Source organism: Blennius ocellaris, assembly GCF_963422515.1.
Source record: "Blennius ocellaris genome assembly, chromosome: 4".
In the NCBI taxonomy this organism is placed as follows: Eukaryota; Metazoa; Chordata; class Actinopteri; order Blenniiformes; family Blenniidae; genus Blennius; species Blennius ocellaris.
Window position 1 is genome coordinate 9746288 of NC_137653.1, and position 25367 is coordinate 9771654.

The following is a 25367-nucleotide window of genomic DNA, read 5'->3' on the forward strand; positions in this document are numbered from 1 at the left end:
AATGTGAAAGCCTGTTAAATTCTGCCTTTATATGTTTGTATTGTACTCAAGTCATATTGTTATATATGGGATTAGCTTAAAATTGGCATACCTGACCATTTTCAGCAGTTATACACTAATAGATGTGAAAAGCAAATAAATAAAGCTCGCCATAAAGGCAGCAGACAAACATTAGTCAGAGAAGACAACCATTTTATTTTTAAGTAGTTAAAACAAAAATAGCCAAGGTTGAAACTTGGGAAATGGACCGATTGCCCTTGTGCAAAAATAATCCTCACTGGTTTGACTCACCTAATTTTACCAGCTTCCTCTTAATGCTCGCAAAACGTCGTGCTGTTTCATTGACAATTATCTACAAAGTCTTTAGGAAACACACTGCATGGGGTGCTTCCTGAAGACTGGGGTGTGCAGGAAGGGGGACACTATGAGGGTATGAGGGCATACTCACCAGAGCAGACTTGCCCACACCTCCAGAGCCTAACACCACTAGCTTGTATTCACGCATGGCGGGATTGCTTCACTGGACAGCCCAACAGTCTGCAAAGGACAAACCATAGGAAGCAAATTGAGATGAAGTGAGAAAAGGCATTACAAAAGAGAACCAAAACAAAAGCGTTGGGCCCATTGACAGTTCTTTCTTGCAAAACAAAGGAAGAAGTCTGTGACTTCTGCTCCATACCAGAAAGGAAGATTTCCATCCATTCCTGGAGGTTATGGACAAGAAGCAGCACAACAATAGAGGGAACACCCATAAGAGGAGCTGCTTCAGGGTGGAGGAGGTGAAGAGTATGTGACCCCTTCTCTAACACAAACCAGCTGTGGAGTGTGTGAGCGTAGGGGGAACCAAAGGGGAGATGATATACAGATCTGGCACATATTCCTCGTCATGACACAATCATCTGGCTTCGACTCATCAAAACACACCCTTCTGTCAAACCCGTGAGTCTCTCTCTCAATTTGTGGCGCTGGTCAAAAGAGAAATATGGCAAATGCCTCATTGACTAATGACAAAAAACAGCTGAGGGAAGGCGAAGCTGCAACAAAGGGGAATGCAAAATTATGGGAATGCCCCTTTAAGGGACGTGAAGGCTTGGAATCATCAGTGCACACAGTGTGGCGTAAAGTCAGCCTCGCACGCCAACTGGGTCACTACAAGTCGGGCAACAGAGCCACAGAGAGGCTGGGGTTTAACTGTAGCTGGAGAATGCAGGGAGTTCTCAATCTCTCTGGAGACCTCAATTTAAACTTCCATCTTCCTCTTACAATGACAAAACACTGCAATACTGCAAAGGGTGGTTTTGAATGGCTGGAGAACTGGAAACAATTTAAAGTTTTAAATACTTTTCAAATCAAGTCTGTTAGCTTTCTTTTCAGGAAGTCAATATATATATATATATATATATATATATATATATTTCTCCAAGTAAATAGGTTCCAATGTTCCATTGCCACTTGTATCAACAGCTGCATATGGATAGTCATGCAAAATATTTTGGGGACAGGTTGCATTAGGGTGCTCACAACACCAGAATTGTACACAAAAATTATTTTCTGGGATCGGAAAAAGTACTTGGCTCACAAAAAGTATTTGTCTCTTTTTTCCAATCAACCAGTATAAGGTTAATCAATGGTGGTGTCGCTCTCTGGTATATATGTGCGCTGAAAACCTTATAGTTGGTTTGGGTTTATTGTACAGCTGCAAATACTTAATAGCTGTCAATAAATGAAATAACAGTGTCTCTCATTTTAAACAAGTGTCATGAGCAGACGGTGTGAGGGCGTTTTCTGTCAATGATACTGGCACAGCTGTAACCAAATGGAGAAATAACTGAAAAAATGCTTTCTTCAAACACAAGTTGATTAAGTATATTGTGCTTGAGCAAACCTTGCTTTTGAAACTGGAGGCTAATGTGTTAAGATCACGTGTTGAAAAGTGCAGCCTATTGCCATCAAATCTGGAGCTTACTTCATGCTCACGTCTCGTAGCTGGCCGTACAACCCAGTTTTGAAACCACCAGAAAACAATCATCAGCCATTCACAGGAGCAGATGATCTCCTCCCACACCGTTTCTTTTTAAAGCGCACGCCATCGAAAGTCACTGAGGGGGAGGCGCGCAAAAGACTGAGCACCTCGAACTTTAGTCACAAGCAGTGCCCATGTGGAATACCAAGCCCAGACGGGAGTGTGCATAATTCATATTCCATAATCCTTTAACCACACAAAGAAGTTCCCCTGGCACGATCGGGGAGGAGTCAGATACACATTTTAAAAAAAAAAGACAGGGCTATACGAGTGCTGTGCCAACACACACTGCTCAACTCTCACGTAAACATCCGAGCACACAGTCAAGTGCATGATCAATGTCATATTGGCAATGTCACCCATGGATTTAGGCGAGGCCTCACTTGTCAGCTATAAGCACGTCACATTTCTAGAGAGGATTGTGAGGACCGATGACCACAGAGACGTTTGACATCATGAGGAATCGGCTCTGTGATTGTGGCACTTTGATTATTCCGTCTCCTAGAGGTTGTGATAAAGAATATATCTGCACCTCCAAAAAGTGCAGTCAAATTGCAACCGTCTCTTAAAAAGTCCCCAAAAAAGGTTGTATAAAAGCTCAGAGTGTATTTTAGACAATGAATAGAGCTACTAAATTTCCTTTCATTGGAACTTTGTTTCAATACCATTATATTAAATACATTTCTATACGACCAATCATTTTTGTTATAGCCACAATAAAAAAAAAAGCAGTCAGTTTGATAAAGGTCCAGGATTTAACGTTATGTTAATATAGCTTGTGTTTGATGGGAAATTAGCTACATTTTACAGACATTCACACAGAGCTGGTAAACGAAAGAAGAACTGCTTTAAATAGATGACTGTAGGTCTGATCAAGGCCTAAACCACAAATACTAATAAAACATTAAAATAAAGAAAAGCACGAGTGGCAGTTAGAGAAACTAGATGTGGTGATGACGCACACAAAAAAGACAACACCTTTAATGACTGTCAGAAAGAAAACACATTGCGACACGTTTCTTTTCCATTTCAAATAATCTCAGGAGTTGCTGTGGTTAATTTATGGAAGTGTGAAACACTGTGATCAGGCCAAGCAGACATGGGTCGGTTCCTTGAGAGGTTTCCATCTGCTCGTTTTGTCCGCTTCCAAGCAATCTCGTTCGATTGAAGTATGAATGCAGCAAAGACATAAAAGCAAGTTAAACAAAGGGAGCCTCAGGTAATTCAGCTGCTGAATTTGAACACATAGCCTTCATTGGTCTGTGTGAACCCCCTCTTTACCAAGACTACCAAGTTTTGGCAACCAAACTTTCTTTTTAAAAAAGACATGAACTTTGGTTTCTAACATTGACAAAACCACAATGAATTAAACAGCTGTTAACATTTCCTGAGCAGTTGTACTTCTTGAATGTTTCTCCTTACGTACGGTGTCTAATGTCTTCAAAATATTCCTTGCACAGATCTCATACCTCTCTGATCTGCTCAGAGAGGCTGTTATTGTCACTCCCTTGCTCATCATCCTTTGACAAGCAGCATTTTAAAGCCTTTAAACGACTCATTACCAAGAACCTCCAGCATCTAGCTGGCTTGTCTTCCCACCAAGTCACCATTCCCTGTACACACCTGAGCGTTGACCGAGTTAGTCTGGCGGATCACATCATGTCCCTGTGCTTTCTGAGGCAGAACTCAAATCTTTAACGCCTCTTTCCAAGAGAAAAAGCTTTTCTTGCATGCAATAAGAACATGTCACTGCTTTGACTTATTTGTACGTTTCAAAGGTAACAGTGAGTTCATAGGTCGTAAGGAGAACTCTGTTATTTAAGTTCCGTCATACGCAGAATATAGGCGTTTGATGAGCCAACTGTTTGCATTCGCACTGATCACTTTCTCATTTTCACATTTTCCACACCACAGGAGCCACACCATTAGTGTGAGCTCACTCTGAGCTTGGATAAGACATTTGTCTACTCCTGCTTTCAATAATGGCGAAGTGGTTGAGCTTGATGCCTGCCAAGACACAAATACCACCTTCCTCAGCTCGAATGAACCTATTGATTATGGCTCAAGCAAATTCTACTTGATATTTAATTAACCACAACCCCCACAGCCTCTTTCTTTACAGAGTTTTCCACCCATAACTGCAGGCTGTTGAACAACAAGAATAACACAATAAGTGGCTACAATGCTCTTGTTCTGACACCTTCTCATAAGACAAACTTTTACCGTACTCTCTCATCCATCTCACACAAAAAAAAAAACCCACACAGGGCCATTTAAGGACATGAACTTTCTAACTAAACCTCTCACTCTTTCTTTCTCGTCCTCAACTACACACTGTCATTCTCTAAAAAACAAACATGCAGCTGCCGTTCCTCCACTCCCGTAGTAACCCCAGCAAATAAGGAGCGAGGGAAAGCCACATGCCACAGCAAACGTGCTCCTGCATGACATCACTGCATCACTCACCCTCTACAGCCAAAGGTATGTATCCATCTAAGGCTGGAAATTGAATTAGGTGGTGCTGGTAGCAACTATGTGCAGTAAAATATGAGTCTGGACGAGTAGACTCCTCAGCTGATCTACAACTTCCAAGAGTCACCATTTCCTGGTCTGGTCAGAACAACCCAACGTCAAATGGGCTGTCAAAGCAACTGACTCAGCAGGAAGAGATGATTGACAGCTGCCTCCCGTATCGTCCACCCAGTGCAGATGGCAAAGATGCACACATCCGCTGGTTATGGGCAAGCAGCACAATGCCAGCACTGCTGTGTGTGTGTGTGTGTGTGTGTGTGTGTGTGTGTGTGTGTGTGTGTGTGTGTGTGTGTGTGTGTGTGTGTGTGTGTGTGTGTGTGTGTGTGTGTGTGTGTGTGTGTGTGTGTGTGTGTGTGTGTGTGTGTGTGTGTGTGTGTGTGTGTGTGTGTGTGTGTGTGTGTGTGTGTGTGTGTGTGTGTGTGTGTGTGTGTGTTAACCCACATGCCAATTACAGAAGCCTCACAGCTAAGACACCATACACTTGAGGTTAAGAAGTAGAAAAAAATAGGGTAGGTTAATGGCTATGCTGGAGGCATGTGTTTCTTTTTTTTTTTTTTTTTTTTTTATGTTGATAAGCTCCTGGTTACTCATTAGCTCCACCAGGACCACAGTTCTCATCACTTAAAACAAACTGAGCTTCAACAAAATACTTCGCAGAAAACACTAGTAACTTGCCGAGAGCAGAGAGAGAAAAGGGCAAGGGAACAGTTACACATCATTTTCCTGAAAAATAATTCATTAATAGTGAGTTGTGGGAGAGAGGCTCTGGGCTAAACCTATATGATCTGACAATATTTGCAGACAGGCGGATGTGGGGAATGTTTTGTTGGCATAGGTGAAAACAGCTGTGCAACTGAAAGAAGACAAGCCATCAAAAGAGCTGCTTCACTTCAACCACACACATTTCTCCACTGTCCATTCATCGTGTGAAAATCTTATCATTGTACCTGTTAAGAGTGCCTTTTTGACAACCCGTCTGATCTAAATGCCTACCCTGCTTAGCAATTAATTGGGACTCCATTAAGTTCAAGTAGATCAATTAGGCCTCTCAAATCAGTGCCAAATTAAGTAGTTCATTATAGGACCCTTCTCGAGGAAATTAGAAATTTACAAGCCTGTAAAATAAACCGCTACCACAAAGCATTAAAGAAAAAGCCCTACTATGGTTTCACAGTGGCAGTTAAAGTTAAAAGTGGCAGTTAAATAATATTTCATTAGCAGGATTGAGGAACAAATGCTACACTCTTTTCATTTCACTTAAGTTTAACTCCTCTCATAATCATCCTGTAAAAATGTACACATAATGAGAAAGGATTACCATAAAGGAAGTGAACTATTCATACTTCTACTCAGATGGGTCTTTTTTTAAGGTCTGTTATCACCGTGAATGTCCTCCTGAGTCAGAGCCAAACTTCCGCCTGGCACACGAAACTTAGCTGTGACTTAATTATGACAAAGACCAGTAACTAACAGACACCACGAGGCGAACGCGTCGGTGCCGCCGGGGCCTTGACCTGTAACCACATCCTCTTTCCAAAGCGCGAGAAGGCTTCATGCTGATAGGATGGAAAAGGAGTAGCTACCTACTAAAATAACCTCTTCCAGTCTCTGTTCCTGTTCAAGACTCCAGACAGCAGGCTTGCTTACTCGCTAGTTAAGTGACAGGGAGCAATATATCAACTTTAAACCCAGACAATTCAGGAGACAGGATGGAGCACAAGTGTCATTACAGCCAACAGCATTAACATGGTTTGGCTTTGGTTTTTTAATTCACAATTGTCGTTGTGACAAATGTCACAGAAGTAGTTCTTTGAAAAATATTTTGTTTTTATGGTATTAGATATGAAGAGAGAATCACAGACAATCCTCATGTTGTACAATGTGAGAATGAGGCAAAGGTTGAAAAGACAAGTAACAGAAAACCTTAACAGCCTGCTAAGGCTTCACATTGTGGCAAAGAAGAACAGGATGGATTACTTTGCTAATCATTGTATGTTTAGGAATCAGCTGCATAAATCATAATCTAAAACGAGTTGAAACAACAAGACTATAAAAAAAAATCCATCAGATCAAGTAATAATTTCACCAAAAAAAACTAACAAACTCTCTGCTGATTTTAATCCCTCAAATAAGAGTATAGGCGAAAATGTTTGAAACAGAGAACAATGCATTGCTCAAGACCACAGAAGGATTAGTTCCTCAAAAAATGTCCATCCTGGTTTGTCTACTGTACAAAAATACTCTTTCAATAAAGTCTGAACACCAGTGAAGCAAAGATACATAACCCACAAAATCAAGAAAAGTCTTCAATTTCAAGCATTCCCACCTTTCCATATCCATCTACTTGTCCTTACTGAATCTCTAATACACATCCGTGCATTGTCTCTTAGTGTACAGTATACTTTTCTTTTAAAGCCGTTGATGCTGATTTTAGTGTCAATGGTCACAACAAATCAATCTCAAGTTTGACATCAAATAATCTGCCATATGTGGTACAAGTTACAAATGCGATGGCCATATGCTCTTCAAAAAGGCTTAAACTCCACCTCATGGACATTGTGACGATCTGCTATTAATAAATATGATCTGACGGCATGTTTATAGTTTGAGGATGAAGTCCACACCTTTCCTGTTTTACATCACTCTCCCCGAACTGACACTACTATGCACACTCCTTAAAACATCTTGGCTCATTCACGACGTAAATAATATCTAATGCACTATTGCTCATGTATTTGTAGACAAATTAGGTGGTTTGTTTTGTTTATTTTCTGGGGTATCATCTCAACATTTGTCATCTCATCCAGCTTTGCTTTATTCTGCCCCCTTGATTAACTTAGTGCTTGTTTTTAATCTCTATGCGGCGGGTGACGAGTGACACAGGCGTGCAATTTCTTCAACTTAAATGTCATTTTCTAAAAGCTGCACGCCGACAAGCGAAAGTCAGCCGAGCTGCCAGGTTATCTCGCTGCAAATCTACCTAATTTGCTCACGGCTGTAGCATATGTTTATCACTCCAGGTCACGCTAAATCGCTCCAATCTGTGGCTCCGACTCCAAACACACTGCCGTCGATGTGTGATCCCACTTCAAACGTTAATCAAATTCCGTTCAAACCACAAACCCGCTTACGGATGGGAAGAAAAAAAAAACCTTTAAAATGCCATAATCTATAATCCGGGCGAGTGAGGGGGGTGGTGGTAGGGGTGGGTGGACAGCATCTGCCCATAAACAATCTTGTTTTTAGAAGTCCCGTTATGAAGCTGGTTAGCCGCTAACTAGCTAGCTCTGAGTGGCCGCTGCGGGCCGCCGACACTTCACACACCGCGAGCCGCGGCTCGTTAGCAGGCGAAGCTAACGACTAGCCCGACACATTCCCACCAAAACGCCGCCAGCGTGTCAGCCGCGGCCCGCAAATCAATCTCGTTTCACGTTCCGAACACCAACCGGGCGTGGCAGGCTTGGAATACACACGCGGCGCGCCGTATTTTCTCGGGAAAACGACCCACGGAGCCGACACACAGCTCGCGTTACCTGCCCTTCCGCCTGGCCTTGACTAAAATGGGAGTGCACACACACACACACACACACACACATACATACACATACACATACATACACATACACACTCCGGCTCCCTACTTGCGGACAAATCTTCTGAATTGTCCGATGAATAAAGCCCGCACGGTGCACCCCGGCGTGTCCGCTCGCTGCTCCAGCTCGTCTGGACGCTGGGCGCCGCAGCTCGGGTGGATTATTTGACCGCGTTTTAGCGCGTAGTAAAGTTTGGCATTTGCACTCACCGTCTCTTGCTCGCTGTCTCTCGCCGCTCCGCAAGTGTCAGTTGTCCTCCGGCCTGTGTGTGTGTGTGTGTGTGTGTGTGTGCGCAGCAGACGTCACTCCACGCGCTCCCTCATCTTTCTTAAAAGGGCATGACACGCGGGCCACTCGCCCCGCAGCATCCGCACAGGAGCCACAACGCAAATACTCAAAGTGCACGCACTTTGCATTTTTACTAATGTTTACTCATACATATTGCAAAGAAAAGTGCACACATATTTTAAAAGTGTATGCAATGTATTTATTTTTTTGGAAGGGGGGGGGGGGGGGGGGCTGGGCTGCAGAAATATTAAAGAAAATATGAAAAACAAACGTATTTTGTGGATGAATTGATGACCATAATTTAGGATTAACAACTGACTCGTGCATTTTAGGAATGCAGGTTATTTTAAGATATATATGCCACTAAGCCACTTGTAGTGTAGTAGTTAACTCCCTCAGATCACAGGATGAAATCCCAAGCTCGAGTCCCAGTTTCAGAGCCTTTCTGTGTCAAGCTTGCATTTTCCCTTTGTTCATATCTGGGTTATCCATATACTCCTCCACCCATCCATCTTCTCCACTCAGTGTGGTGATGTGCTGGAGCCTGGACAAGTCACCAGTCCATCACAGGACAAACAGAACAGCACAGACTCCCATTCACACCTCGGGTCACATGTTTCTGGATCTTGGGAGGAAACAGGAGTACACTTGGGGAGAACATGTAAACTCTGCACTGAAATATGTTCCCACTGTGAGGCGACAGCACTCACCACTTCACCACCCGAGAAAGGTTGGCTAAAACTAAAGAAATAAATATAAATGTAGAATTTAGTACCCAGATGTGGACATATTTACTAAAGTCAAACATTCTAATCATTATTATGAGGCAAAACACACTGAGAAACTGATAAATGGAAAGACTTACTAAAGCAGGACCAGAAAATCATCTCAACCTTGTATTTGAATTTTTTTTTATGAAAACGTATATTGTATAACTGAGTACCACTTTGTCTCGGCTCTTCATAATAGTTCTAGGTATTCTTGTGGTTCCTTCGGAAAAAAAAATAATTGCCCACCTCTGTTCTAAAACATGTTATTTTTATACTTGATGGAACGGGCAAGTAGTAATTTAATATGTATATGTCAACATATTATGAATGTTTCATTACTGGCACTTGTTCGCCAAGCACAATAACAATAGATAATAATAGGTAATTTTCGTGCAATCATGAAAAAACATTTTCTCTGGTTTGATGATTGTCATAATTGCTTGACCACAAGTAAAGCAATACATGCAGATTTCTTTTAAGATTAACTCGTATCCTACCTTTGCCTGTGATCCCAGTACACAAATAGCATTACAAATACATAAGTACTCACGAAATCCTACAAAGTTGTGTAGTCTTTTAAATCTACAGTCTGTTACATATTTGTTTAATGTGTTCAGCATAAAATGATAAACAGAAAATCTCTAACCCTGACCCTAACCCAGCCTATGTCCTAAGATCGTCAGTTAGATGGATCTGCAAACATAGCGAAAACTGAAGCTCCCAATTATAACTCACTAAAGAGCTAAAGTGCCAAAAGCTGCATGAACAACAGTCTGTACAATTCAGAAGATCACCACCAAAAAGCCGCTGAAATCAATAAATGTACAGTATGGAGTGTCTAGCTCGTTTGCTATAAAGAGAAAAAAATCAAGTTTGGGCTTGTGCTGTGCATTTCTGGGCAACTTGCATGTTCTCCCTGTGTACTCAGGATTCTTCTGACAAAAATATTTGTTACAATATTGAGCATAATTGGGTTTTGTCCTGCAAGAAATAGATTTTTTTTTCTGGGGGGGGGGGGTTAAAGCTCTTGACCTCATTCAAGAATGATTAAAAAAAAGAAGAAGACAAAAGTCAAATGTCAAAATCCCTGCTGATTTACACATTTTGATCCTTAAGTTTGATGGAACAACATGTTCAATCAACACACAAAAGTCCAAATCACATCACACCTCTCATTTATTTAACTCTTGTGAACAGAAATCTCACAAATATGGCTATTTGTTGTGGTTTGTGCAAATCCAATAAATGCACTGTATATTTGTCTTCGCAAACACGTCGACTGTTTCCCAGGTATGTGACAGTTCACAGCCCAGATCATACCAGAGAAGAAACCACAGTTTCTCACAGTCGTCATCCTAATCATAATGATTAAGGAGACAGGAAGACGTCCCAATGTTTGTTGTTTTATTCAAATCTTAATCTAAAAGTTTTATTGACTTGACTTTGGTATAAGTAATGAAAATAAATAGCTGTGATCCCAGACACATAATAAAAGGCTAAGAGTGGTTACTCTTTTTCATCCCGTGTCCTTCGCCTGTGACGGCGCAAAAAGAGCTGTGGAGAGGTACGTTTCTGACGCAAAGATGCAAGAATGTGAGAGTAAAGTGTTCCCTCATGTGTCATTGTAAACACTTTTTTTTAAGAGACAGCTGTATTTTGGAGCTGGCAACAAAGAATGAGGCTGGTCAGGGTTTTGTTTTTTTTCTGTGTGAGGAGTTCCCTCTAGTGGGGACAGACAATCGTGCTCTGGCAGCACATTTGACGTCTAAACGTTTATCGCAGGGAACTAGTGTCGCAAAAAGAGAGGGTACTCACACACTGACAAGTGCCTTTCACATATATTCACCAAATATGCATGTCTTGAGAACAGTGCTGGGCCTTTTACAGCCAAATGCCACCAGGCTCTGCCAAGTCCATGAAAGGTTGATGAGAAATTATAAATCAAAAGCAAAATGTTGGTGAGCCATGTCACTTTTATGGCATTTACTTTAAAGCCATTTTTTCATTGTACAAAGTTTATTATTGTGGACATGCCATTACTGTGTTGGTAATAAAATAACTTTACTGACACAGTACTCTTAGTCTTTTATGTACCCTATTTTACCTGTGACAGGGAAATCATACAGAATAAGAATATACAAACGCAACAGAAAAAGGCCCCAAAGCCCAGAATTGAACCGGATATTTTTGTCATATTTCAGCAAGTGCCCTAACCCATAAGTGGAAGACTCACTTTTTCTTTTTTTAATAATTCAGTTCATAACCAACATGCATCAATTGATGAGGCCCCAGACAGTTTTTACAATGTTTTCTTTATTGTATCTTAGTACAATTTGTCATACAGATTTAAAACGGTATCTCACACTGCCTGTGCCGTCTTTATTCATGAGCCATCATCTCCACAATATGTGCTGAATGTGAAGTCGCTGTCGCGTGAAACTGAACAAGCTGATACAACTCATTAGAAACTACAATAAATAAATCGCTTCAACGCAAACTAATATTGTGGGAATGGCATAGTGTCGGAGAGATGTTTGTCCTCATTCATACATCTGAATGAAATCCAATGTAAAGGCCAGCCAAGAGTCTGTGGCCAACCCAAGCATGTGACACAATCAAGGCAAATAAAGATTAACAAGAGAGGACGAGGAATTTGTTTTAACTGTATACAAGCATTTTATAAATCATCAAGTTTCATGTGACAGTTAATGTTTTATAAAATCGTTGTGTGTCCCATATGAACATGGGGGACATGGTATTCTTGGATTCAACACAACAGGGGCTCATCAGGCAGCGTGCATGCAGTACACTGTGCATGACAACACGATAGAAAAACACACATCCCCCACAGCTGTCACGACTCTCCACATCTCTGCATTTGACCAGTGTCGGCTGAAAATGATGCACATGACAAGGCTGAGGACGACTAAATGCAGATCTGTATGTGGCTTCCGGAGGACGTAAGAATGAAGAGGCGTCTCTTCCTTCCCGCCTCAGATTCAGTCCATGGCGTCGGGAGCAGCTTCTATTGATTGACGTGTGGGTGTCTGCACCTCCACTTCTTAATGTGTAACTTCAGCAAGGAATTCAAAAAAGGCCTAGTGGATGAAGGAAGGGTGGGGTGGGGGTGGGGGTGGGGTCCTCTCTCACTGATATTGCCTGTAGTCTCCAAAGGAAGGGCCGGACATGGGGGCCGAGGCAGGCTCTTCTGGAAACTGGGGACCTGAAGAGGGAAAATAAAAATATGTTGCCGTCAGATTGAGAACAAAACTCGAGAAACATCCATAAGAACAGACTGAGCACTTTGTGTATGTTGACAAGGATTACAACTTGCTTGTCTGTTACTGTTGGATACGCCAGTCTGTGTCACTCTGACTGTTGTTCAACCAACAGTGAAAAATAATCAAGCCGATAATTATTTAGAGAGTCAAGTTTCAAACACTACATGTCTTGTCATACATGATCCACAAATGAGAAAAGGATGACAAGAGAAGAAAAGGGAACAGATGTTGAATATTCTCCTAAGAATGTGCTGAGGCTGTTAAAATCAATACGTTTCATTCAACATACTTGCTTTTTATTGTATACTTTTGTTTTGCGTTCATAATTAGGACATCTTGTTTTTTTAAACCAACCCTTTAGCATAATTTAATTTTTAACCTCATGATTCATTTCGTTTTTTTCAAATACCTGAGCAGTACACAGAACTGAAATTATAAAACACTCATTATTCGGTTAAGTAAATAGTATACAATACATTTCTAGGCATTCGCATGTAATATGGCTCCAGTACAGTGTTTACATGGATAAAAAAACCTAATTAAATAATAATGACCAAAATGTGACAAAAATTATGTCGTTTTTAATAAATCATGTTTTGTTTCCTGCTACAATTACCAGAAGAAAACCTAGTGATGCCACTTTTAGAGCTACATGTCTTTACCTCACCAAGGGAAAATTGTGTGGACAAACATTTGGTAAAAAGAAATGTACGGAATTAATCGGGCATGAAAACTGGACCGTTTCTCGGTCAGTAGAAAAACAGGTGACAATGAGGTCCTGGTATTTGTAATCATGTTACTGTAGACATGGTGATTAGAGGCTGTGTTTGTGCAGAGCATGGTGACAGGTGGGGACATGACTCATGTGCCGCCACGAGTCAACAGAGACAAACTCGGTCACGTGTTAAAACGAACTCCAGTAACATTGCTGTTCAGAATGAGTGTGTGTGTGTGTGTGTGTGTGTGTGTGTGTGTGTGTGTGTGTGTGTGTGTGTGTGTGTGTGTGTGTGTGTGTGTGTGTGTGAGCTTCATCGCCACACATAACTTCGTCCATGTGAGGAACGCTTCAGAGCTGAATGAAGAGTTATGACCTCGAAGTAAAAAATAATAGTTACCGTCAAGTCAAGTCCTTTATTCGTCACACACGACCATACATAGTGTAATGTGCAGTGAAATGTTTTAAAGTACGTTCCACACTGAAACAAGTTTCTATGGGATACAAAAATGAAAATAGCACACTATATGACAATAATAATAATAATAATAATAGAGAGAATTAAAGCACAAGAACGATAAATAGATAAATATGGGGAGACCAGAGTTGAATAGTGTAAATAAACAGTATACACAAGGCAATTTGCAGGGTCTATTTTTCTAGGTTCAGCAGGTGGACAGCCTGAGAGAAGAAGCTTCTCCTCATTCTCGGTTTGCCTTCAGGCATTGTACTGTCGCCCTGCTGGCAGCAGAGAGAACAGTGTGTGGCTGGAGTGGGTGGGCTCGCTCAGAATCTTCCTGTCTTTTAACCTGCATCATTTGTTGTAAATGTCCTGCAGTTTGGGGAGGTCGGTTTTGATCGATTACACACACTAATCTGATTATCTTACAGCCACACTCAGTTAACGCCACGGGCTTGCTTTAATTAATCAGACTGTTGTGAGATTTTGAAGCCTCTGGTCCGTCTTAATGATGCAGACGTCCAGTTTTCTGAAATGCCACTCACCAGTTGGGAACTGCGACGAGGCGAACCTCGTGAGTAGGATTCCTACTCCTTCTATCAAGCCCAGCAGGATCCCTCCCATCGCGGCCGAGCCCACCATGGCGATTGGTCCGTCTGCAGAGGGACAGGTCAGAGATTAAACACACAGTAAAGCAATATGCACAGGTCAACTGTGGAAGAGGCAAAAAAGCTAAAGCCAGGATGTTTCTGTACGCTAAGTATTTCCTACTGTGCCTTATCGGGTCTCTTCACAATATTTCATCGATTATATTTTTTTTATTTAAGTGTTTAATTCTGTGCTAACATCCATTTTATTCAGCCTTTAACATTTCAATATCTTCTACTGTTCACGGCATGCATCATTGTCTTATTTATTCACTGTTTCTAGGCTTTTACTTTATTATCAAATCTCTGTTACAGCTGCTGAATTGCAAAGATGATCCCAATGATCAAACACTCAACATTTCCAACCATCATTAGTACAATGAAGCAGCTACAAACTTAAGAATTGGATGAGTCACTGATTTGTGAGCGTGAATGGAGGCAAATTGTGTTTGGACCTATTAATCCTGACAGCATAATTATAAAAAGTTTGGATTCTTGTCCCGTGTTTATACTTTATTTCCTCTAGTCCACTTGAGATTAAACCTGCAAACTGACTTTATGTAAATAAGTTTTAAAAGCTTTTTAGTGAGCTGGACAGGTCAGGTCCAACAGTACTGGGCTGGTTTTACTGGAGACACCGTTCAGAACAAAAACTAAGACTTAATACATTGAAGCATAGGCTGAAGCTTTATGATCATGCTTTGATCTAAACAACCCCATGGAGCGGCTAAAGTTAGTGCCGTTTATGCCATTTAAGATATTCTGTTCCCTCAGTTATTTTCTGTATTTACAGTGTATAAAAAAACAACAACCCTTTAACAGGAAAACAAACACACATTCTGTCTCATATTCATCCTCATTGGTCAAACAGTTCTTCTGCTATCTCCCGGATGTGGTATTACGGTAACTAGACCTTTAACCTCTGATGTCATTGTGTTTGTGGATGCCATACAGGCAGATTCCTTGGAGCTTGCTTGCTTACTTCTCGCAGCGAGGATCGCTCCAGTCATGGCACCGCTTGTTATTGAGTTCCATGGATCTTCCTTCCCTCGTACTTTTACTAAACTACAGTCAATCATGGAGAAGAGGCCGCCCCAAACTGCAAAGCTACCTGCAACCCAAAATTTGGAAAAAGTTAAGACAAGTTTTCAGCCATGGGTATTTTCTCCAGAATTAGAAATAGTCTGTGTCCACTTCTCTCATTTTGCTGGAGAAAGAAAAAAAATAGAGTATTTGACATATCTTCTTTTATAAGCTCCTACAGGAGCGGATTGAGAGCAGTATTAAAAGTTTGCGTACTGCAGTGTGTGAAGTGGATTTATTACTTTGGGTATTAAAGTAAGTTTGACTGCAGGATGTTGTTTCCACTGCAACTGATGTGACAACTGCAACTATGTTATTTTGGTGCAGTACTGTTTGGTAATTTCTCTTGCAAATCCTTTATGCCGTACTAACATTTTGCCTGTAGTGTAATAAGTTATCACATAATTGAAGCATCATTTTAAAAATCCTTTCAAATTGTAATAACTGCAGCCAATACCAATACATAGATTGAGCTTTGTTTCTTGGAAATAAAAAACTCTTTGCAGGTTTTGAACAATTTGCTGATCAAAAATAGGTACAGTGAGTGGAATCATCATCAAATTCTCTCTTTAGCCTGGTTGTAAAAATATTTTACTCCTACTTCATTATGATGATTCTTCATCATTTATCATATTTAGAGTTATTATGTTATTGGTTGTTACAAAGGAATTTGTTATATCAAAATCAAATTTACCAAATAGAACACTAAGCTGAATAGTACCAGTGGTCTTTGCAAACAAGGGAAACCTTCCAGCGGGACAGTGTTTGCTCTCACCTCCGAGTTGTGGGGCTCTGGTCTTGATAGCGGTCAAGCTTCCCCTCATTCTGTGACTCATGCCCTAAAGAAGAGCAAACAATGCAAATGGTTGGAAATTCACATTAAACTTGGGATGGCTTCTCTCACAGTGCTTTCAATTTCACTAAAAACACATTTTGATGTTTGTGACAAAAACAAATCTGACATCTCTTCCATTAATCCGCTCGTCCTTGAACACAAGGCCTCAAACCCAAGGCCTTGAGCAGCTGCTCCTCTATTATCGTACCACCGGTCCAAGCACGTGAATTGGAGGTAAACTGTTTGTCTTGTCTGTCAAATCAATAATTCATTGATCTAAACATGGCATGGTACATGTTCTATGTTCCAGCTTCATGTCAAATCCGACACGACACAAACGCATGGCGTGTAGGAAGTCAGATGACTGAACTTACTGAAGGTGAATTTCGGAAGCCTTTCACTGCCTGAAATATTCCTCCTCCAATAGCTCCCATGGTGAAAGCTCCTCCACAGTCGTCCACAATCCTCCAGGGGCTGAAAGCACAACAGAGCCATGGCAAAACGGTACTATCACTCCCCCAATATGCAATAAATCTGTCTGTGAAGAAGCTAATGTCATCTGTGCTCTCTGGCTGCATTTAAAACCTCATTCTGTCCCATGAGAATCGATGACTATGTTTGTGAACACAATGAGCATTCAAGAGGGTTTCCCATTGGTAAAATGGCAACAACATGAATCTAATCTCACAATTAAAACTTCCAAATATTTATAAAAGTACCTCTAGGCCTGTAATACATGCACATTACAGTGACTCGCTCCCTCTCATAAGAGGTTCACATGAGACAATTGTGTACCTAGCATTCTATAGATGTTCGAGAATGACGTCTGAACATTGAGGAATCTCATATAAGCAAATGTGCCTATAATCAGATGTCAAGTTGTGACATCTGACTTGCACAGAAAGTTTTCTTTAGGTGGCAAGACGTGGTCACGTGTTCGTTTTGTACGGTCCCATTGCGTTTTATAATACAACACTTGATGAAAGTATTGCGAAACAGAGAATTTGGGTAAAGTTTAGAGACAAGAAATTATGCATTAATGGTTAGATTTAAAATAATTCTAAGAATTGTAGACATCGCCAAGAAGTAGAGCCATTTAAAGTCTCAACAGTTCATTTTAATCCATGTTCAGATCATAGGGTAGTTGTAGGGTAGTCCTGATAGTTACACACTGTGCAGGAGATACGTAAACAAACCACAACCTGTACCGTCACACTATCGAATACGCTGTGAATACAAACAAGTAACTAAATAAACAGTCAGTGGAGACTACCTGATATAATATAATCAGACCAAGAGGTAACCTCCTTCAGATGCCGTTAAATCCAGCATGGAGCTCCCAGGTGGCTAACTTAGCCGACGTGCTAACGTGAATAATTCAGTGCGCTGATTCATAACTCGGCTGCTAATGTCATGCCAGCGCTTGACATTCACTGGTGGTCATCAATTGCAATGTAACGGGAAAGTTAATGTTGTTGGTTTGAAGGAGCTGAAGACATGTGGGCGATTCAACCGACAAGGTCACTAACAACGTGATGTCGCATCCGACTCACTGCGCTAATGGGATCCTATGAGAAATTAGCATCTGTGCTAAACACCAGCTAGCCGGCCGGAATACAGACACACTGGTTCTGATGGCTCTCGAAAAATAAAGTGTCACACATAAGCTTACGGCGCCGTTTACGTGAAACAAGGTAGAAGTCATGTCTTGTTACAAGACGACGTAAAAGTGATCTTTAGTAAGTTACAAGACTCACCATGGCTCTCTGGCATATTCCTCCATTTTGTTCTTTTGCTGTTCCAACTTCCCACTGACGCAACGCTTCGGTCTTCTTCTTTGGTTTAGGCAGTCGAGGCATAGTAATGGCGTATTGCTGCCCTCTACAGTTTATTCTTCGCATTTCTGTTGTCAGTCATTCATTGTTTTCTGGCGCAATCCAATACGATGCAGGTAGCCCAACAGTTTCTTAATTTTAGTCCAGTTATCCAGGTTCAGCAATGTGCACAAATTGTTGAAAATTATTTCTCCAGCTGCTCCCAGGTCTCTGAACAGCTTTCTTCTTTGAACTGCGAAGATCTTGCACTGGATGAGAATGTGTCCTGCCTTTTGTATTTTATACACTACTCTGTAATGCAGTTGTGTGAGTGTGAGTGTAAGTGTGAGTGTGAGTGTAAGCGTGAGTGTGAGAGAGCATTCAGGCATGTATGTAATGTGATATTCCTCAGGAAAGCCTTGTCATGGGGCAATTTTTTAAATCACCCTCAAAATCTACATTGCTGATTTGATATATTCCCGTCGCCACCTCTGAATCTGTCAGTGATTGACTGGCTGCTACACTGGCTGGGGTGGAATATATTCATTCATTCATTCATTCATTCATTCATTCATTCATTCATTCATTCATTCATTCATTCATTCATTCATTCATTCATTCATTCATTCTTTCCTGTTAACTGAAAGCATGTAAGCCTTTTTCAAGTGGAGCAGCTGCACAGCCATAGACAAGAATCATCACCACTGCTCACAAAATCACAGGTTGCCCTCTACCCCCATTGGATGAAGCATTAGGTGCTTCAAAAAAAAAAAAATAAGGCCAGGGACATCCTCAATGACCCGTCTCACCCTCTGTTAGAGCGGCTGCGATCAGGCGAGATACAGGCTTCACAAGGCCAGGACAAACTGAATACTGCTTGCTGTTATATACTTTTTGGGAAATGTGCAATAGTTGCTGGAGGTTTGTTTTGTTTGTGATTGATGTACATTTAAAGTTGAAGCTAACTCCAGATTCTATTCATCCTCTTTGCACCAGCAATAACATTCAATTGTGTTGCACTTGTGCAATGACAAATACAGTTTCTATTGCAATCTGAATTTGTGAGCTGGCGTTTATGTTGTGTTTCAGGAGAGATAGCATGCTAAATCAAGAAAGGATTCTGATGGTATATATAGCTAACACGAAATGAAACGGCTGTGCACCCTGTACCCGATGTAAACACCTCTAGAAAAGCGTGTGAGATCACGTCAGCTGAATTCTTTCCTGCATACATATGAGGGCCGTGTTCCGAAAAGAGCTCATCTGCTGAGAATTAACAGCCTGTAATCTCAACAATTTCATTGTTTCCGCTGTTTTCCTCCATCTGAGTCCAGCACTGTTGGTCAGGAGAACAGCCTCAGTTGAAAGACAGACGCCTGGCCAGCAGCCCATTATTAGGAACGAGAAAGGAATGACTTGCAGAGCGAGCCGACATTAAGAAATGACCAAATATAGGCATTTCATAGAGGGCCGAGACTGCGGCAAGGCAATAGAGAGATAAACTCGCTGCTGGTTCTGCTCTCTGCTTTTCTCCAGAACAGTAAGAATGATGGCCACATTTCCATCTGGTGGGTAGACACAAGACAACTCCATCTGTTTCTATGAAGCTTTAAACACGCTATGTAAAACATGACAGAAAGTCCAAAGGGTCTCCACCGTGAGAGGATGATGATGTATTTCCATGTTTCTCTATGAATTAACAAGAGTTGTCTCTTAAGTTCTGGACTAGAACATCCTGTCTTATTTCCATAAATGTTCCTCACATTGGATTGAACTCCTATAAAGTATAAATGTTCATTCAAAACCTGAAATTACTTGACTCAAAACACACCAGTGTAGACTAAACCACAGCTGACATTTAAACTGGCTGTGATGTACAAATTAGAGGTTTTAAAGCTCCTTTGACTTAAGATGAGCTCACAAAAACACAAAGATTGAAGCAGACATGAAAAGCAACACACACACACATATATATATATTATTAATGGTATCAACAGGTGAGAACATTTGGTAGCTATAAGTTTAAAACAGGATTTACACCCAGCACCGCAATATTCTTCAAATATGATTTGAACATGATGGTCGTTGGTTTTGGACACATGTCTATATATGGCTTTGTAACTACAATGCTTTCTTAGCAACAGGGTCTGAGGTAAGACTGTACAAGGTGGAAATACCTGAGGTTATTATTATTCAACAGATGAAGCAGGGACTAATGAGGCAGTAATTTACAGCTATAGGGGCCATAGTGGTCATCAATGCCCATATTTGCACACAGTCGTTTTCAGCAATTGGAGTTTAAATGAATTCTCTCACTGATTCTCTCTGTGAACTTTATCGTGCATATTCATGCACGATAAATAAAATATGATATATCATAATAAAAATGATACGTGGGACGCTTCTCAAGAAGGTATAGTTCTGCATCTGATGAGGCAGGAACACAAATGCTCAATCCTCTGTGACCCGTGACACCTTTCACACAATTCAATTAGTCTTTTTGTTTACTTGCTCTGAGAAATGCGTTTTACTTTTTTTTTAATTTTATTTTGGACACCTCTTCAGTTATTGTGAGAAAGTAGTCACAGCAAAACTAACCACTTGAAAGAAAAATAACTGTGGGGAAAAGTACACAACGTTATTTTAGTGTTCAAAGGTATTTGCCATATGACTCTCTGGCAGGCGCAGATATAAAATATACAACATAGTACACAGCTTGTTTTCAGTTTTGGTATCAGTCAAAATTCAAGAACATCTTTTTTTTATTAGCATTCCTTTTAGGCTGACATATTTCCTTCATGAAACTAATCAGAGGCATGGACGTGGTGGTTGTGCATCGTTACAATAAAGCGGGTGAAATAATAAAAGAAGGCGTGTAAGAACTATATCTACACATAACTCGATTGATCATCCCTCGATAAAAGCGAAACTTGTTTGGATATCTTTCAAAATATGGCAAAAACATGCACTTGAATGCTGTCAGCCAGTCAACGTTACACTCGAAGACATACTGTAATGTTTTATTGAAGACATACAGGCTCTGTAAGAAAGACGTGTAATAACAAGACATGAACGTCAATCATGACATCACTCTGATTTATCACATTAAAATTTTGTTCAGAAATGACATTCACTGAAAAGTTCATTCATCATTCATTAACAGCAGGGTTGGAAAAAAAAAAAAAGAAGCCTGTAATGATGTCAAAAATTCTCCCCCAAAGGTTAAGACATGTAGATGTATTGTGTCAAAGTTATGCAAGATATTCAAACACCCAGGCTAAAATTATTCTGTACAAAATACAACAGCCATTTTCACTTCCTGATAAGATGCATTATGTCATTATTTCCATAATAAAAATCCTTCGTCATGCACCAGTATTCCTCTGGGCTGCTTTCCAAGCCTGCCTGAGATGTCTTGAGATTTGACAAGGAGACACACAAAGCCCACCGTGACCTCTTTTTCTTCTTTATCCATTTCTTTTTTCTTTTTTCTTTTTTTTAAGTCAGGCCGCCATGTTTGTTAATTCCCTGATATCTCCGCCTTTTCTGAAATCCCAGTTTGAGCAGATTGAACAGATGACAAGTATAACTTGGATTTCTTCTTTCACAAATAAATAAATGGTCAAATTAATTCCCCACTATGATGATCACCGATAGACTTTTTGTATAATAAACTTTTATAAAGAGCTAATTGAATCTCTTAATAAGCTCACCACACACTCCCAACGTGCACACATTCAGATGCATAGACGAGCCAACATGTTATCTGATGGGCTTTATATTATCTAGTGCAAATAACCAGCAAAGCATCAATATGAATTGAAGACGCACAGCCACAAAGTCATGGTGCTGTCTGCAGTCAGATTAGAGAGAGAGAGAGAGAGACAGAGAGAGAGAGAGAGAGAGAGAGAGCCCTGCTTCACTCATTCTCCACAGAGTCGTTTTGGTCCAGTGTTTGAGAGGAGAACTCATAGTGAGGACAAGTTATCCGACCATCCTGTGTTTCATCTTCTCCATCTGTCCCCACGGCAACGCTGCCAGGAACCAGCCGAGGGGAAATAAAGAGTTTACCTCATAGGAAACCTGTGGCGAGATGCCTGTACCCCCTCTCTCTTCTTGTTTTTTTTTTTTTTTTTTTCCATGTGATCATAGCAAATATCAAATATTACTGCAGCCACTTTGGCACCGGCACCTGTGGGAAAATGATAAAATGTGAATATAACTGAGAGCAGCATGGCTGAATTAACCCCCCCCCCCCCCCCCCCACACACACACACTTTCTCCTACGCACCTTCTTCAGTTGTTTCACGTTGCTCCCTCTGATTGAGGCGAGCAGTTGGTCCCTTGAGTTCTTGCTGCCAGATGAGCGGTTAGAATCCAACACGGGCGGTGGAGGAGGTGGCGGTCCGCCACCTGGAGGAGGTGGAGGTGGTGGAGGAGCCGCACCGCCAGCACTTCTCCTCAGCTTCGGAGTCAGCTTCGGCGAAGGCATGGGTGAAGGGATGGGCGAGGGCTTTGGGGAAGCCAGAGGGGAGCTCCTGCGAGATCCGCCTAGTATTCCTTTCTTCGGGACCTCCAGCGCCCCCTTCTTCTCCCCGTTGGCCTGAGCCTGCTTCTGCTCCTGCAGCCGCTTCTGCCTCTGCCGGTCCATGTTGCGACTCAGTATGTTTGTCATGGTCATCCTGGGCCCCTGCAGCTCGAAGTGGTAGCCCAGTTTGAGCAGGGTGGTGTTCTCTTTCAGGACTTTAGTCATCTCCATCTCAATCTTGCCTCCGCAGATGTGCCGCTGGTTCTGAAAGCGAAGCTCGGTAAGCGTGGCGTTGTGCTGCAGCGCCTGGATAAGTGACAGGATGCCCTTTCCTGTGAGATGGTTGGAGTCAACGTTGACGCTGGTGATGGTCTTGTTGCTGCGTAGCGTCCCGGCGATGGCGTACGCCACATGGTCGTCTGCGCGGCAGTTAGCCAGGGCGAACGTCTTGACGTTGGTGTTGTCGCGCAAAGCCTCGGCGAACTCGATAAGGGTTTTGGTCTTAATGACCTCTGAATTGTTGACGTTGAGCTCGGTGAGGGAGGGATCGTCGCTTTGAACCTGCTGCATCAGCTCATCAAACATGCTCGAGTCTTCGTCCTCCTCTTCTTGCTTCGCCTTGCTGTTCGGGCTGTTCTTTGCCCCACAGTTACCGAATTTCTCCGCGTCATCAACTTTCTTGGCTTTTCCTTTGCTCTCCTCTTGCTTTTTGTCCTCAACTTTCTTATCTTTCTCTTTCACGTGGTCACTGTGATTGACCAGTTCTTCTCTGTCTGTTCGTTTTTCGACCTGATTCACCTGCACCTCGCTCTTCTCAGATGGCCGTTGCTCCAATTTCCCATCAGGTTTGTGTTTCTCTTCAAGTTTCTTCTCCTCTGCCTTTGGCTTCTTCTCTTCAGGTTTTTTCTCCTCTGCTTTTGGCTTTTTCTCTTCAGATTTAGCCTCTTCAATCTGGCTCTCCGGAGATTTGCTCTGTTTCTCAATCATTTTTGAGACAAGCCCTTGCGTCCTGATACCTTCAGATTTTCTCTCCTTCTCCTTCTCCTTCTCCTTGCCCACGTCTCTCTCACTCTTCTCTCGTAGTTTTGAGATGATGTCTTTGGTTTTGCTGTCGTCTCTTCTCCTGCAGTCATCTCTCCTTTCCTTTTCTTTGCCGTCATCCTTTTTGTCCTGCAACCTGGAGATCATATCCTTTGTTTTGCCACCTGTGCTCTCTCTGTTTTCTCTCCTGTCTCTTACCCGACTGTCCTCGAATCTCTCTTTTTCATTGGAGTCCTCCTTCGCCTTGCTCTCGCTGCTCTCCTGTTTCCGGGTTCTACCGGAATGCCAGCTTCGTTCTTCTGTCGATCTTTCATGTCCTTTGTTGTTGATACCTTTTTCATTTGAGACACTTCCTACTCTGGTGACATCGTTCTCCTCCTGGCTGAGGCCCCTTGTCCTTAGGTATTCCTGCTTCCGACTCTCTTTCTTCTGCTCACCCTACAGGAAGACAGACATGTCATGAGTACAACAAAAGAAAATCAGGAGAACTTGAGAGAACATTTTGCATCATTCAAAGCTGTTGTTGACAGTAAAAAGCGGAACTTTTTCTGACACACTACATACTACATGACATACAGTACGAGTGTGTGAGGACTATTTGTGCAAATGCTCTTTTCCTTCCCTGTATAATCACTCCCCATCCAACTACTCACTGTAAACACACACACACACACACACACAGTGTGGCATGTGTGTTTACAGTCAGCAAGAGGACAAGAAACCTTTTCTATTTTTTTTACAGGGGAGGGATACATTTGCAGCATGCTGAGTGTTTGATTTGTGATCCTCCATCTGTTTTGCTGTGCGAGGCCATAGCCCTGGCAGATGTATCCTTAAAAGGCAGTGAGCGTAGGAGCAATCAACCAAGGAATTCCATCAGGCTGGGATTAAGAAGCTCTACAGGGCCGCCACCGCTCTATCGGCTGGAGTGCCTCTTTTTTCAACACATAAACTACCACAAATGACACTTGTGCTCAGTGAGCTCTTAGCTGCTGTAAGACATTTGCAAAGTGTCATAGGAATAGTAAAAGTGTCACGGTATGTTTTCAAGAGGCTCTGCTCGTGAGAAGATGATTGAAGATGTGGGATGGTTACAAGAAAGCCTCCAAGTGGAAAGCAATGTTTTCCCTGGCACTGAAGCCAACACTGGGGACCAGACTATTTTTACACTGATGGACTCGAGGTCCATGAGGTCCAATTGCTTCAAGTGAAATGGAAAATAGCACACATAAACCCATCATTAGAATACCATACACACCATAGATATATTAAGTAATATGATCAGCAATGTGTCTGATTTAACGTCAAACAACTGCTGTTTCCGAGAAAACTGATCGAAGGATATAAACATAGGAAGGGAGGGATGTTAGAAGAAAATGTGGCTAAAAGTTCACCTCAAACGACGATTCCCTCTGACTGAGCTTCCCTCTGCTGTCGCCTCTTGTCCCTGCCCGGACATTGTTGCTTGTCGGGAGCTGGCCGGGTTGGCTCTCTCCTTGGGTGATGATCTTACCATCCTCTGGCTTGAGGTCCGGCACCTTCATCATGTCTTGCTGCAGCTCCTCCACCTGCTCAGGAGACAGGGTGGACAGTAGGGAATCCAGGTCTGGATCCTCGCTGACCTGGCGGCCCGTACAGGTCAGGCCACTAATCTTTCGCCGAGACATGTCAGCCGGTGTTTGTGCCTCTCCAACACGGTCGGGCTCTTTGGAAGTGGAATTGGCGCTGTTGAGTAAATCCCTTTATATTAAATCAGA

General features: G+C 41.9%; 3 protein-coding genes across 10 annotated transcripts in view; all 3 read right to left on the reverse strand.

The window, feature by feature from the left end:
* LOC308129829 (ras-related protein Rap-1A-like) overlaps positions 1-8470 on the reverse strand; it is a 62614-nt gene extending 54144 nt beyond the window's left edge. For 2 of the 8 annotated variants that reach the window (XM_080495925.1, XM_080495924.1), the window contains exons 1-2: positions 8358-8470; positions 449-537 (exon numbers count right to left, since the gene is read on the reverse strand). In XM_080495925.1, coding sequence (XP_080352051.1) covers positions 449-505 — 57 coding nt within the window. In that variant the 5' untranslated portion in view covers positions 506-537; positions 8358-8470. The other 6 variants (XM_080495926.1, XM_080495930.1, XM_080495929.1 and 3 more) reach the window with 6 other exon arrangements.
* A 3388-nt stretch (positions 8471-11858) lies between these two features.
* Positions 11859-18031, reverse strand: timm17a (translocase of inner mitochondrial membrane 17 homolog A (yeast)). The gene is made up of 6 exons (XM_080494488.1): positions 17985-18031; positions 16602-16701; positions 16168-16231; positions 15292-15420; positions 14208-14318; positions 11859-12429 (listed from the first exon to the last, which is right to left on the reverse strand). Exons 1-6 carry the CDS (start codon positions 18008-18010, stop codon positions 12353-12355), a joined length of 507 nt encoding a protein of 168 aa, XP_080350614.1. The 5' UTR covers positions 18011-18031; the 3' UTR covers positions 11859-12352.
* A 3059-nt stretch (positions 18032-21090) lies between these two features.
* On the reverse strand, positions 21091-25367 carry lmod1b (leiomodin 1b (smooth muscle)). Its single transcript, XM_080494599.1, has 3 exons — positions 25005-25367; positions 22333-24048; positions 21091-22233 (listed from the first exon to the last, which is right to left on the reverse strand). The coding sequence occupies exons 1-3, from the start codon at positions 25275-25277 to the stop codon at positions 22207-22209; spliced, it is 2016 nt and encodes a 671-aa protein (XP_080350725.1). The 5' UTR covers positions 25278-25367; the 3' UTR covers positions 21091-22206.

Excerpts from the sequence above, each read along its gene's own strand:
- lmod1b (XM_080494599.1), bottom strand. The coding sequence starts at position 25,277 with ATGTCTCGGCGAAAGATTAGTGGCCTGACCTGTACGGGCCGCCAGGTC. Across the intron at positions 24,049-25,004 it reads AGAGGGAATCGTCGTTTGAG|GGTGAGCAGAAGAAAGAGAG; the intron begins GTGAACTTTTAG and ends GTCTTCCTGTAG. Across the intron at positions 22,234-22,332 it reads ACGTGAAACAACTGAAGAAG|GTGCCGGTGCCAAAGTGGCT; the intron begins GTGCGTAGGAGA and ends ATTTTCCCACAG.
- timm17a (XM_080494488.1), bottom strand. The coding sequence starts at position 18,010 with ATGGAGGAATATGCCAGAGAGCCATG. Across the intron at positions 16,702-17,984 it reads GAATATGCCAGAGAGCCATG|CCCCTGGAGGATTGTGGACG; the intron begins GTGAGTCTTGTA and ends TTGTGCTTTCAG. Across the intron at positions 12,430-14,207 it reads CTCGTCGCAGTTCCCAACTG|GTCCCCAGTTTCCAGAAGAG; the intron begins GTGAGTGGCATT and ends TTCCCTCTTCAG.